Source organism: Echiichthys vipera (assembly GCF_963691815.1).
Source record: "Echiichthys vipera genome assembly, chromosome: 17".
NCBI lineage: Eukaryota > Metazoa > Chordata > Actinopteri > Perciformes > Trachinidae > Echiichthys > Echiichthys vipera.
The window spans coordinates 12,652,428-12,667,364 of record NC_139842.1 but is presented as its reverse complement, the minus strand read 5'-3'; the positions used below and the strand labels follow the sequence as shown (position 1 = coordinate 12,667,364).

At 43.6% G+C, this 14,937-nt stretch overlaps 1 protein-coding gene across 4 annotated transcripts in view; it reads left to right on the top strand.

Annotated features, from left to right (window-relative positions):
* Positions 1-14,937, top strand: part of crebbpb (CREB binding lysine acetyltransferase b) — a 50,870-nt gene that overhangs the window by 19,203 nt on the left and 16,730 nt on the right. For all 4 annotated transcript variants that reach the window (XM_083930976.1, XM_083930975.1, XM_083930974.1 and 1 more), the window contains exons 3-5: positions 7,103-7,270; positions 13,102-13,354; positions 14,326-14,439. In XM_083930976.1, the coding sequence (XP_083787102.1) occupies positions 7,103-7,270; positions 13,102-13,354; positions 14,326-14,439 (535 nt within the window). The remainder of the gene's footprint in view (positions 1-7,102; positions 7,271-13,101; positions 13,355-14,325; positions 14,440-14,937) is intronic.

The window sequence follows — 14,937 nt, the reverse complement described above, 5'->3', positions numbered from 1 at the left end:
CACCGCAAAACAAGACTATATTCGCCATAATAACTCCATATTTACGCACCGCGGTCCACCTCTGTAGCCGCCAAGAAATGCCTGTACCGTGACAGTTCGGTACAAATATGTGTATTGTTACACCCTTAATGGACAGCACAGTCATGTTTAACAAATATGTGAAATATTCACATGTACAGTAAAACATAATTTTACAATTCTCATAATAACATAAAAGATCACTTAACGTTGTTTTGCGCTTTTGCGTCAGTAAATCATTTCTCACTCCCAACGTAGTCGAAAAGCATAGATACCAGAACCCTCGCCAATCCACTCAGCAGCCAATCAACTTCTGTCTGTCCTGAGGAGCTGCAGCATTTATGTGTATAAACTGCAAACTCCACTGTACATTCATTGCTACTTGATAATTCACTGCTAACGCCTAATGTCTATGGAAAACTGCAACGGATACACACTGGCTAAGTATGGCTAGTCTCTACTAGCTAGGACTAACAATGTTAGCTAACTCCTAGCTTATGGCAACTGACATATCCAGCTGCTTGTCGATTTTGTGTTTTGACTATTTCTGAACTGCCGTTGCTGTTCTTCTTTCTGTATTTTCAACTTATACATCCGTAATTTTCAGCTGCACAGTAATCTTAGACAATCTGCTTCCTGTTCACACCAGCACAAACATACCAGTGTTCGTGAATGGTCACGTGATGCGTTCTAGCTGCGCTAATATGGACAGAGATTATTTCTGAGCTAAAACACTTGTGTAGATGGAGATGTTTTTGTTTTGAAACGTTTTAGAATGAAAACGTAGTGTTGTGGATGTGGCCTGATGTGTTTATCACTGCATGCATTTGCTTCACTAATCTGAGAATGAGCACAAACAATGCAAACACAACAAGAACTGCAGGTGCGTCATGGTGATAATACACAGTTAAGCTATTTTGTTTTGTTTGTGAATGAAAACACATCTATACTTTGAAGTTCTCAATGTGAGAAAATGTTTCCCCGTGTGTGGTTTGACAGGAAACCAAAGTTAAACCAGCGCCCTAGTTCACACTAAGATTATTTCAACAGACATTGCCACATGAAACAAGCCCCTCCTTTCCCATACAGGCATAGGTTAATGCCTACCTATATGGTACAAATACAAACTGCTTAGTGTTTGTCTGTGTATTGATGAGTTATTTTATATTTCATGCAGTACTGAAACTAATTCCTTTATATCACATTGAGATGCCAGAATTGTTAGAGGGGAAGAGGTGAGGAAAGATGAAGAAACTCATTCGAACCTTGTTGCCAGTAGTGTGTATGTGTTTGAAGATGAGACTTAAGAACCTAGCACATGTCATATTTACCTTGCATAGTGGCCACCAGAGAAACATGCTGCCGACAACGTGTGAGAGATATGTTGGCTTTTTTGTTTAGAGCAGGAGAAATGTAGCTAGTTTTTACTATCACTTTGAAAGAAAGAACAAATGCACAAATTATACAACAAATATGAATTTCGCTTCTATTTGACTTGAGTTTTCATTCCCATTTTCCCTACCAGCTCTTCATTCATGAGGACAGGTTAGAGATGCACCGATCCAGTTTTATCCGATCCAATCCGATACCGATACCTGGGCTGAGCATTTTAGCCGATACCCGATACCGATCCAGTACTACTGTTGAATGAATGAACCGTATACCTTGCCATGTGAGTGAAGGAGACATAAACATTTAGCCTTGTTAAAAATAAGGTAACAAATTAACACAGATATAAATGTACTTAATATTATTTATTAACAAATATTAGCAGCAAAAATAAATAAATTACACTTCCATGTAAAGTCCACTGCAAACAGATATTTTAAAATGTAATATAAAATATAGCAGCTTCTTGAAACCCAACAAACAATGGCTTAAACCGTACCAGGAGTTGTTTCTGGTCCACTGATGGGGGTGCTGTCCCGTGGATGGCCCTGGCCCGGATGGCTTGAGAGCTCTACACCTTGGTGTGGAGCCTCCCGTCTGCCTGGGCTGGGGTGGTCCCTATGGCAGTCATGGACCATGATTCCTCTCGGTGTGCACGGTCACCAAATGTAGCTTCTTCCTCATCTCAGATCTCGGTGACCAGCCATGTCTCCTCAACAACAGTTATTGTATGTGTGTGGGTGTGTGTATGGCTATGTATGTGTGTGAGCGTGTATGTCTTTGTGTATCTCTGTGCGTATATTTGTCGGGGTGGGAGGTTTGGATTTTCATGGTGTTTCTTTGTTGTTCATGTTTTGTTTCGTTTTTGTTTTGTTCTTCTCTTGTTTTCTGTAAAGCAAATTGTGCACCTGTAAAACTAGAAAACTAAAAAGTGCCATATAAATTAAGATTGATTTTATCTAATTAACTAAAAAATACAAAATAAACAGAAGTACATGTAAACATTTAGTGCAAACAGATATTCCAAGTGAAATCTAATATGAAATATAGCAGCTAACAAGTGACTAGATCACTGTAACTGTATTGCTGTGTATGATATTAATAAAAAAAGAAATGACTGGATCGGCCTCATTCACCCAATTTCCAATCCAGCTAATGAGTCAATATCGGAGCCGATATCCTATCCGCGTAGAGGAATTTTCATTCCCATTTTCAGTTTGACTTCATCACTCTTTTTCAGCAGGATTAAGTTTTTCATAGGGCTAGAACAGCTAATCAAATAAATCGATCAATATCGATTACAAAAAATAGTTGTCAGCGAATTTCATCATCAAATCCTTGGGTCTCTAATATGATGCGCGTCATCATACACATTACGCCGAAAATGCACCAAGCAGCGGCAATTTGCGACAGGCGGTGAGCTGCCTTTCGTTGCCTATGGAAAGCAATGAAAAGTGTGGCCAGATAAGTCCTGGGACATGTTGACCTATGTTAGAAAGAATTTCTTCCTCTCTGAAACGCATCAAACACAGAGTGACTTAATTCTTTGCTTTGGATGAAATTAAGCTACTATATCTATACATAACAAGCATTAGTTTGCGACTTTATTAATGTTCTGATTATCCATCACAAAACAGAAAAGACTCCCTGCTTTACTTGTAGGATTAAGGACTGCAGCCCCGGAGATGTGGTCTCCTAGCAGTGGGAAGTGAAGGTCAGGGACCGTTAGACCCAGGGCTCCCAGTGGCCCCCAGCCTGCTGTTCGGCTAATTTTCTGGCTTACTAGCAGGCAGTCGGTGAATAGCAGTTAGCTGCCTTGCTAATTCCGCTGTGTTTTCATTCCAAGTAGTAAACATTAAATGGGCCAAACTATTTTGTCATTTACTGGCCATAACAATGCGCTTCCTTTCTTTCTAGGAAACCGATGGGCTTTGCCTGCAGTTTGAACATAGCCAGTTTTATTGTATTTGCCTTGTCTATACTTGCCTTTTACCTAGTTAACTAAACCAATATGGTATGTATTGCGCTACATGCAACTGTAAATTAAAAGAGCGTTGTACAGGAAGACAAGGAATCCTTTTAGTTTTTTTTTTTTTTTTAAATTAAATGCTGTTATATAATTTAGCTTTTTTTCTTTTAATGTTATTAATAATCAATTTTTTTAGAGCTATAATAGACTGATTAATCAGCCATCGAAATACTTGTAAGTTGCAGCCCTAGTTTTTCAGTGTAAGTGCTTTTCATTTCTAATAGTAAAGAGAAAATGAGACTGTTGGACCAAATTTGAACAATCAAAAGGGATATTTGCAGGTAACTTACCTACTTTCAAATGTATTGAAAACAATTGTAAATTGTAACCTTTCAGGCTTAATTGCATCAAACCTGTTTAACCACAAATACCACAGGACCTGCCATGTGACATAAAATGGTGGAACAAAATATAATGCAGCACAGTCTGCGTTGTGTTTGACAAAGCCCCTTGCCATTTTCAGTTACAGTCACAAACAACACAAACTAAGATGCAGAAATATCAAAAAGCACAAATCAATACCTTAGTGTGGCTCTGCCTCTCTAAACATAGACGAAGGTTGGATTTGAAGTGTTAGCAATGGTAGCAAGGCACATTTTGCACAATATTGTGTCAAGCATTTTCTTATAATGCTGAAATAATTTCCTTACTTGTTAAAGTACAAACTTTGAAAATAGTGGCAAATTAATAGCACAAGTTTATAGTGACACCAAGTTATCACTTCATCATGAGTTGGTAGTCCTAGTCAGGAGATGAAAATGATGAGTGAATAAGAACCTAATTCTTTTCTAGTTACCTTTTTTGTTTTGCATTTTGAAGTACAGCCCACTCACGGGGCGGATATAAAAATGATTTTTCACTTTCGTTAGCATTTAGTAAACACCCTTTTAGTTGTAGTTGATTGGTTGTGCCTTGTTATCTCTTTGCCTTCTTTTCCACCATTTAGTCTTTATTTGGTAGTATTCACTCTTTTCCTGCCAACTTCCTTTTTTTTCTCTCCCGCTCTGGCATATGCCGTCTCACTCTTGGCTTTTGGCCTTTGATAATGGAGCTGTAAATCACGTCTAGAGGAGCCGTGTTGTGTGTTGTTGTTGTTGGGGTGGGGGAGGCAGGATAGAGACGGAAGAACAGAAAAGGGCATGCCAGGAAGAGGGAAAACGCTAGAGGCCTTCCTGTGCAACAGTGCCTTCTTTAGCCTGGTGACACTCCTCTGTAGTGAGTGCGGATCATCAAGTGGGAGAACCAGTGTGGGAGAGGAGGATGAGGCGGCATTGCTCGTGTGAATGGGAGAGAGGCAGCAGGCAAGCATCTGTGTTTCTGTGCAGCCGAGGGGGGAGGGGCAGGCATCAGTGCAGTTCTCTGCTCAGCTGTTGAGCAGGCTGGTCTTTCTCTGTGTGTCTCCTCCCGTTTCTCTCTCTCTCTCCACCGGGCTGGGCTTGCTCTGTCTGCCTGAGCACTGTTGGCAGTGGGGAAGCATTGGGGAACCTCCGTGAAGCAAAGCAGTCTGCCGTTTCACAGCCTCAGTGGATCAAGGCAGGCAATAGCAGTGGACAGATGCATGCTGAGAGCTGATGAAAGCAAAATATTCACTCTCCGAGACCAATTCTGAAATAAAAATGATTCATTCAAGGCTCTTAGTTAAGGGTGTCCGGCAGTCCCGGGGACCCAAAAAAAGGTCATGGACGATAAAAAAGGTTGTCTTTGCCTTTAAAAAAAAAACGTAAACCAAACAATAATCTCTGAAGTTGTCAATGTAGAATTGGAAGATACAAAGACAAAGGACAAACTCTAACTTCTCTTCTTGTGTCTTCTGTGGTCTCATAGAGTAAAGAAAATTCTCTCCTCATTGTTGTTTTAATATGATTTATCAAACTGTTAAGTGAAAACGTTAACTGCTTGGTGCCTTGTCGAGATGGAGCAACAGAGTGCCCTTCCTTCTGTTATGGTGCTCTATGACTGGTATATTATAACAGAATAGAATAGAACAGAACAGAATTTACGAACGGACCATTTTTTTTGCCAGAGTGTGCGGAAAACAATGGGGGAGTAAAACATAGTATGTGAGCATAGAGCTGTGCCATATGTTTGATTTTGAACGACATGTACTGAAGTTCACAGTCCACATGATCGAAAACAACCGTTTTTTCTCCATATTTCTTAAAAAGTTTTCCATCCACACTGCCTCGGCTCAAGAAATATCTGCGTCCACACGAATCCAGGCCTGGACACATGCCAGGCCTGAGTGTGGTGCTGTAACTGCCACAGAAATACACCAACAACGGAGAAGAAGAGACGGGGAGACGCTGTAAACAAACACTGAAGGCCTTCTCGCTGAATCTGGTGACTTCCCAAATCCTCATCCATCCTATAGAGAAATCTAGCGACTGTTTCTTGCTTAATTGAAGACTTTTGTGGTGTTTTGGAGACTGATGCACGACACACTCTGTAGTTACTGTCCTCACCGAGCAGTGGGTGCTGCTATGAGTCTTTTCCCCGTCCCAAAGCACTCACAGGCGGTCACTTCCTCGGTAGATTTTAACAACTCTTCAGACCTTATCAGCAACTTTATTTATAAAAAGCTACTAGCGACCAAGTTAGCGATTTATACAGACCATCAGGGAAAAGGGAGAAATACACGGTCGGCGTTTATTATTCCCATGCATGTCGCTGGTCTATGGGTCTGTGTCTCTCGCCATGCAGCAGCACTGTTGTTGTTATGTTGCGCTGCAGGGTTGAGAGTTCGGAGGAGTGGCGATGGCAGCATCGTTTAACAAAGTATGCAGTTTCACTGTCTGGACGACAACGGCATGGGGGGCGTTTTCAAATCTTCCCATTCTGGGACTCTGTTTAAAAAAACAAACATTTTTAGGCTCTGATAACAACGGCTGCGTGTGGATGGTCGGCCAATACGATACTAAAGATTAGTGGTTGCAGGTAAACAAGTCATTGTGTAGATGGGCCTTTAGAGACTGTACCATATGCATTCACACAAAGACTCTCAGTGCAGGTAAATGATTGGTCTACTTAATCGAAATTGAGATTTAAAACAATAAGGGCTGGACCCAAATACTTGAATATTTGCATATTCGTTCGTTGGGTAGCTATTCGATTCTCATTTTCAGTATTCGGAAATTTGTTTTTTAAGAATTAAAAAAAACTTTTACCACTACATTCTTGAAATATTCATTCTTTTTAATTGCACTATTAACGTGTGGAAATAATAAACCCTCACATCCTAAGCAGCGAGCACCTGACACAGACAGCGTGGGTGCACGTGATTCCGTGGTCACGGCTGAGTGATCTGATTTATGAGACGGAAATCTTATTAAAAGTATTGTTTTTTTATCTTTGATAATAGCTGATGGTATATTTAGAACTGTAGTTTTACTTTCACAGCCGTGTCTGATTGAGCGTCTATAATGAGCATTTATAATATGTAGTATGTGTAATTAATCCTTAAGACAAAATCTGGTAACAAATGGGCAGAATAATGTTGTAAAATACTGATGATTTAACAGAAGCAGACAGTTGTTCGCAATCACATTATCTGTCAGAAAAATCGCAATTAGATATTTTACTCAAATTGTTCAGCCCTATCAACTGTGATGGTATGCTGCATGTTATGCTGATGTTCTGACTCCCTCCTGTCCTGATTGTTTACTATAGATGGGGATGTCAGGAGCTCAGTTTAGCCAACAGTATGGTCCGGCTGGGGTGCAACAGATGGGGGCAGCGGGGGTCAACGCCCAGCAACTCCAGAACAAGACAGCCCTTTCTAACAACCTGCCCCAATTCCCTGCTGAGCTGAAGGGAGCTGGGAGTGTGCCAAACATGGTAAGTGTCACTTGAGTCTGCCCCAGTCCCTTTTTTGTTTTAGGTTAGTCTGGCTCAACAGATGCCTGTATGGATGTTGCCCCTCCCCTTCTCCCCTTCTGCTATCTGTTCTCAAAATCTCTTAGCTATGGGAAACAACAACCTCCGAGCTAGCAACCTACATTTAGCTCCTCCGTTTCAAATCTGAGTTTGTAGTTGCAGGACAAAAACAACTTGTGAACACTCCTGGGAAAGGGAGTTGATTTGCAACATGTTTTTACTCTGGCAGTGGCATGCACTAGTGACATTGACATGACCAGAGACAGTGTACCGATCCCTTAAGGTTATGGATATAACCCCGGCTCTCTGATTAGCATGAGTGAGTGTCTCACTATGGGGAACTCCTCCTGCGTGACCTCATCAGAAGCACAATAACATTACGCCAGCCCCCTATTGGCTGGCATTGATGACGCCTATGTCAGGAGGAGCAGGGACCCTCCTCCTATATAACAGGCTGACATAGCGAGAGTCGTCATTCAAAACAAGCTCACCTCTTCCTCGCTTCTCTAGCAAGGATGGTGGTCAGCTGAAACACTCACTCATGCTAATCAGAGAACCAGGGTTATATCCATAAGCTTAAGTTCTCTTTTATAGCGTTCGTTTCGTGTCTCACTATGGAAAACTCCCTAATTGCTAGACATGCCTGTAAAGAAGAAAACTGTCCCCAGTGGGACCTCACTGAGAAGGATCTATGCTCTAAGAAGAGCCTGCGCTCTGGACCATATGGGCTAGAGTTGGTGCTGTGACATCCAACTTTATCGAACCTTGCAAATGTGTGGGGCGAGGCCCAGTATGCTGCTGCACACACCTCTTGAATGGGAACTCCCTTACAAAGAGCCCAAGAGGTCGCTAGACTCCTGGTGGAATGTGCACGTAAGCCAGCAGGGGGCTGGAGATCCTTGCTAGTGTAAGCAAGGGCAATAGCCCCTACAATCCAGTGAGAAAGATACTGTTTGTATAATTGCACTGTCGTTATTTGCTGCTCTGTGTGCCCTGAATTGCCCCCCAGGGACAAATAAAGTTTTTTGAATTGAATTGAATTGAATTGAAGGCTTCCCAACATGTGGCTTCGCCCAGGAAACAAATAACTGGTTGCCCTGTCTAAAATTCTGGGTCCTGTCGATGTAGGTTCGCAGTGCACGAGAAAGACGGGGGATGGAAAGCAGCCAATTCTATAAGGGAGCTGGCCCCAAAACCTTTGGGATAAAGGCTGGGTTAGGTTGCATACTGACCCCAGTATTCCCAGGTGAAAAATGTATACATGCCTGATGCACAGAGAGGGTATGAATCTCACCTATACGTTTGGCCCAGGCCAAAGCGAGCAATAAGGCTGTCTTCAGGGACTACATTTTCAATACTGCTTGCTCCATGGGTTCAAAAGGGGGACCGAAGAGAGCGCCTACCACTGTGGGAAGATCCCATGATGGAGCCATTGGCCTAAACGTAGGCAGGGACCTGAGACAACAGGTCCCTGCGAAGTGGCAGCTGCCATGGTGGGCCAAACAAGAGCTGAAAGATCTCTGCCAGCCAGGGCTTCCCTGGCCAACATGGGGCTACCAGGATCATGGACAGAATCGCCCCTGGATAAGAGTCGCTCTGAGTGACAGCAGGTGCACACTGCTCCAGACCATAACTGTGTGCCAGTGTGTGTAATTGGCTGTCTGTTGACATAAGCCACTATGGTGGTATTGTCCGTCCTCACCAAAACGTGATGACCTCTCAGCTAAGAGAGAAAATGTCTCAGAGCCAGGTGAACAGCCAACAGCTCCAGACCGTTTATATGGGTAGAGCGCATGTGAGGCTCCCACCTCCCATTCACTGTTCTGCCCTCTTGGGTGGCACCCCAGCCTGTCAGAGAAGCATCAGTGGTGATTCTGGCTAGGATGGGTCCTATAGTAACCCCCTGAGTCAGAAAACCTGGACTCCTCCACTGGCGCAGTGCTAGTGAGCAGTCTGGGGAAACCCTTACCAGACGTCGGCCATCGTGGTGTGGGTCCAGACCTAGAGAGGCTACCCAGCGCTGAAGACCCCTCATATACAGGCGCCCCCAGTGGTATGGCCACCACAGAAGAAACCATGGTGCCCCTTTGAAACAGTGACAGAGTTGTCTGCATAATTTCCACTCTCTCCGGGGATATAACAGAGTCCAGGTTGAGCCCTATGAAGGTGATGCGTTGCCTGGGCATCATCATGCTCTTTTCTGCATTCATCTAAAAACCCAGACCTGCCAGGTGCCGTATGGCAAAATCGTAAACTCGTAGGCTATCACTTGAAAAGCAAAACACAGATATTTCCTGTGTGGGGGATTTAGGGGAATGTGGAAATAAGCATCCCTCAGGTCGATTGACGTAAACCAGTCGCCTGCATGCACGAAATGCAGCAGAGAAGCATGTGTCAACATCCTGAATTTGTATTTCCTTAGATAACGATTTAGGGCACGGAGGTCCAGAATGGCTCTCATCCCCCTCCCCCCTTTCTTTGGGACTAGGAAATACCTTGAGTAAAAGCCGCTTTGAGCTTTGTTGGGGGGGACCACTCTGATAGCTCTTTTCTCTGTCAGATTGGAAATTTCCTCCACGAGAATGTTGGCAGAATCGCCTCGAGCATGAGAGTAGTTTATTTCTCTGAACTGTGGCGGAGCGATATTGAACTGAAGCCTGCAGCCCTTCTCTATCATTTTCAACACCCATCTCGACTGAGTGCAAGCAGCCCAGCTCTCCCAGTGTAAAGAGAGAGGGCTGACCGGCCACTCTGTGAAACCTGGTGTGTAGGCGCCCTCCTGCGGCTTCGGCGCGCAGCACACACACCATCCTTGCGCAAAGTTTCAACGCCTCATCCTCCCTCTGTTTGTCCTCACATCTCTTCTGCATGGAGGTGACGGCTGCACCGAAGAGACCTTTAAGGACGATCAGGGTGTCGAGGAGTTCCTCCCTCTCCTTGGTCGCCAGGTTCATGAGCCCGAGCCAGTGTGCCCTCTAGCTCTTCCCGTAGCTTGTATGGGTACTTTATGGAGACGTAAGACGTGGTCCGTTATGAGGCTGATTTCTTCCCACAAGGAGGTATCTGGTTTGGAAGTCATGTCCTCTTCTAGCTCAGCCTGGTAAGCCATTAGCATGGAAGAGGCATTGAGGGCTCTCTGACAACTGCTACAAGGCAGCGGCTCTGTCAGTGAGGCGTGAGGGGATGGAGACCCACGGTGTCCACCAGATGGGGTGTCTCTCGCTGTACGGGCTCTCTTTCCAGGTCACGGCTATCTTGTTGAGTAGCTCCGGAAAAATAGGCAACACTTGTGTCCCTGACTTCTTAAGGCAATTTCTTGCCGTCAAACCGAGATATTTCAACCTCTGCTTGAGTGACGGGTCCCAGGACGCTAATCCGGTTAGCAGCGCGCTTGCACATGTTGCTGGGCTTGGCAGCCCCCCGCATCCCCCGTCTATCTTTTGAGCCGGGAAAATGGTGTCCAGCAGCTGGTGATCTGCGTCCTCCCAGCTCGGACCAGGTGTAGCGGTCAAGCCCGAGTCCACCTGCGGTGCGGCTGCCTCGCACGTTACTGGGTCTGCCCCCGACAGATTAGCCTAGCGGGCTAGCCGGCGGCGAAGCAGTTTACGTGGAAAAGCAGCGCAGTGGATACTTTCATCGTTGGAGCTTGAGGCAGCCTGAGCGTGGGGTAAGCCCAGACATGCCGCACACATCGGGTGACAGGCCCAGCCAGAATTCTATTACCAAAGGGGCATAGTTTCAGGCTTTTCTCTGCTTCACCAGGACTGATAGCAGTAGCCATGGGTAGCTAGCGTGCTATTACCGCTTGCTGGTTTATAGGTTTGTCTAACAGCTTATGCAGCCACCAGGCGAGAGGGGAGGAAAATATTGCCATTTTTCTTCGCTAGCGGAGGAGCAGAAAGTATTTCTACTTGGGAAGGTATTGCTACCTGTTGGAAAAAAGGTATTACTACCTGCTGTTCGGAAAAATATTGCTATTTTTCACGTCAGTAGATAACTGTACAGCTGGCAAAGAGGTGCCTGTGACCCGAGTTGTTTAGTCTGTGGACAGTTTAGCCTAGAAATACACAGCCAAGACACAGTCATCAACAAGCTTCTATGAGAAGCGAGAAGATGTTTTTTAATGACGACTCTCGCTATGTCAGCCTGTTATATAGGAGGGGGGCTTCTGCTCCTCCTTTCATAGGCGTCATCAATGCCAGCCAATAGGGGGCTGGCATAATGTTATTGTGCTTCTGATAAGGTCACGCAGGTAGTTAGTGAGACACGAAACAAATGCTATGAAAGAGAACTTCCACTTCACACAAAGTTCTGTGATACATGTTTTTTGTCGTATTGTTTTTTGTTGGAAATTTGCCATTTTAATGCCAGGGCAGTGTGCATGTTCTCAACAAAAATATGTAACTAATTTTTCTTAGAAACAGAAAAACTGTTCTTTTGACTTGCTTTATGCTTCAGCTGTTGCATCAGAGACTGTCTCCAAAGTGGACATGAGCACATAGTCCGCAACCATTGACGTGTGCATACTAGCCGTGCTCTTAGCCTTGCACTTTAATGATGAGAGCTGTCATAGCGTAGTGTTAAGTCGGAAACAAAGCAAACACATTTCACACAGTTCAAAACCGACTGTCACCCGGTCTTAGTAAGTACTTGGTAAATATAGCAGTTTAGATTTTAATATGGCTGCTATCTGGGTGCTATCCTTATGTCTGTAGGGTTTACCCATTATTTATTTCCATTACTTCTTATTTTCGCTGTGTTGAGCATCTTGGTTATTCTGCTTGATGAGCTTGAGCTGGACACAGATCTGACTGCGTCGTGTATGGGAAAGGGCCATAACACTGTCTACACCGCCTGCTTAATGAAAGCAGCAGGTCCAGGGCTCCATCAGTGTCTCTGCTGGATCTGTTCCGACACAGTACTGCTGTGTGCTCAGAAATGCAATAGACAATGTATATATGTAGTTTGGTTATTTTGATCAATAATCATTAAGGAAATACCCTCTTTAACATATTTTATATGTGCCCAATAGAACAGTTTGTGTCATTAATATAGATTGAGTTAATTTAGTCAATGCCGTCTCCACACGGCTGGTGAACCAAATGAAACAAACAAAACGAATATTGTAGTGATGTTTAGTGATGTTGACAAGTTTATTAATTGTAATACTAATTGTGGCAAGATACTAACCCTGGCTACATAAGCCCTCAGTCAGGCCTAAACTTCTTTAAGCCCCCACTGCATACAGCTTGTCTGATAAGATAGTGTTTCAACCAAAGATTTACATTACCTTGTTTTGAAAAAGAAAAACTCAAGGGCAACATATTTGTCAAAGACTTTACAATCTGGTATTATTGAACATTTATGCTAACTGTCAAGTACAGAGTGAGGCTCTTTCAAGGCACAAAGTAAACACAGCCCTGAGCTATGCAGATGTTGAAGGAACAGGAAATGGACTTAATCGAGGCAGGAAATTACAGTCCCTCATTTTTCGATAAAGTTATTATTTAGATTTCATAGGGTTTTTCCCCTTTTTCCTACTAGCCCCTGTCAATCTTCGTGGTTCACATTTTTGTTTTTACTTCTCGAGTTTTTTCACGTTTACTCCCCATCTTGCCTCTCTTTCTTCTCAGGTGTCTTCTTTTTAATTTCTTCCTTTCTTTGTCCCACATCCCTAAGCCCCGGCTATACATCAAGATATTCTCCCATTAGTATATTCATTTTTTTTTTACTTTAAACCTGAAAATCTCATATTCTGATCTGTGCCTAACCCGCATTTCCATTTTTTGCAGTCCCAGATGCAGCAACAGGTAGCGTCAGTGGGCATGGTACCTGGGGCCGGTGGCGTGTCATCGGGCCCAACGGCCGACCCTGAGAAGCGCAAACTCATTCAGCAGCAGCTGGTCCTGTTGCTCCATGCACATAAGTGCCAGCGGCGGGAACAGGCCAACGGGGAGGTGAGGGCCTGCACTCTGCCCCACTGCCGCACCATGAAGAACGTTCTCAACCACATGACCCACTGCCAGGCTGGCAAGTCCTGCCAGGGTGAGTGAAAGTGATAAGATGAAAAATCTATCTTGAATCCAAATGTTAAAGCTGACCCCTGTTGTGTTCACCTGTGTGACCACAAGATGTTGTGACAGTGATGTTACAGGTTAATCTGTAACAAGAATCTGTTCAGAAAATAGAATTTAGAATTTAAGTTTACAACACCATGTGTGTTTTGAGGAAACGTAACGAGAGAAAAAGGTGTTGATACCTTGTTGTAGTTTTTAGTTCTCCTAAGCTTCCAAAAGTGTCTTTCGCCCTCATCTCGTTGTATAAACACTCGCCAATATTGTCCTTAGCAAAATTGTTTATTGATCTATATGTGGCGAACAACCAGTTAACAAAGTTTAGTGAAATTAATTAATTCATTTGTTTTTACATCCTTGATTAACATTCTTTAGTATCTGTCATAAGAGCAATGTTATGCTAAAGTGATTTTAAATCACTTATGTTGCATTGTTTTAAACAATGTAAAGCAATAAGTGCTTGTGTGTTATTGTTTAAATAGAGCCACTCTTGACTTGCTAAACCCCAAATGCCCCAGTGACTGACATCAGTAAACTTGAATTGAATCTCTTTTTAAATGGCTGCCATGGTTTTACTCTATTTCATCGTCTAACCTGGCAGCAAGCAGCTTCCCTCCAACACCCGTAGGTAGTAAGAACGTCATCCGAGGTTGATGAACTTTGAACTCTGATATTTCTACTGTGTATACGCTTAAAGTTAATGTATTTATGGTTTTACAACATGTTTAATCACTTTTATATGGCTATTTGCACATTGTACTGTAGCAGTTCAGTTTTTGTTTACTGAAGTGAGTTTAAAGTTGACATAGTGCTGCGTTTGATCACTTTGTCTAGCAATTTTCAGATGAATTCAGTGTGTTTTGTTAGTCTTTTTTTAAATCCTTAAGTTTACTGAATTACCACCCATAACTCTGTCTGTGTTTCACTTTTGTTTCTCTCCAGTGGCTCACTGTGCATCATCCAGACAGATAATCTCCCACTGGAAGAACTGTACGCGGCACGACTGTCCGGTCTGCCTGCCTTTGAAGAATGCTAGTGACAAGAGGAACCAGCAACGTGAGTAGCTCCAGCCGTTCCCCTCTTGCTCTTATTCATTTATAAATCTACTGTATATAAAGAAGTAAGGTAAAGAATTGCTGATGGATGCTTAAATATCATTATGTAAAAAACAGAAGAAAAACAAACAAAAAAATCTTTGATACCTTGTAAACTGTACAACAAGGCAGTTGTCACTCAGTAGCGAGCCTCCAGTCTGTGTGTGCAGTATGAAGTGCTGCCACCTGCAGGTTGTGTGTCCTTGCCAAAGCTCTGTACTGGCTCTCTGAATGAGAACTGAACAGTGAGAGGATTCCTCTAGAAAGGCTGGACCTGTAATCTGACACCCAGGGGAGGGCTCCGTGGCTATGCTATCAGTGGGGGCAGGGTCTCGGGACAGCACGCTCTCTGATTGGTTAAAAGGTCCTATGACAGATTTAAATCCCCCACAGAGGCAGCATGCTCCCTGTCAGCAATCAACACAGCAGGGAAGCAGCGCAGGGATTGTAGATGGAGGCC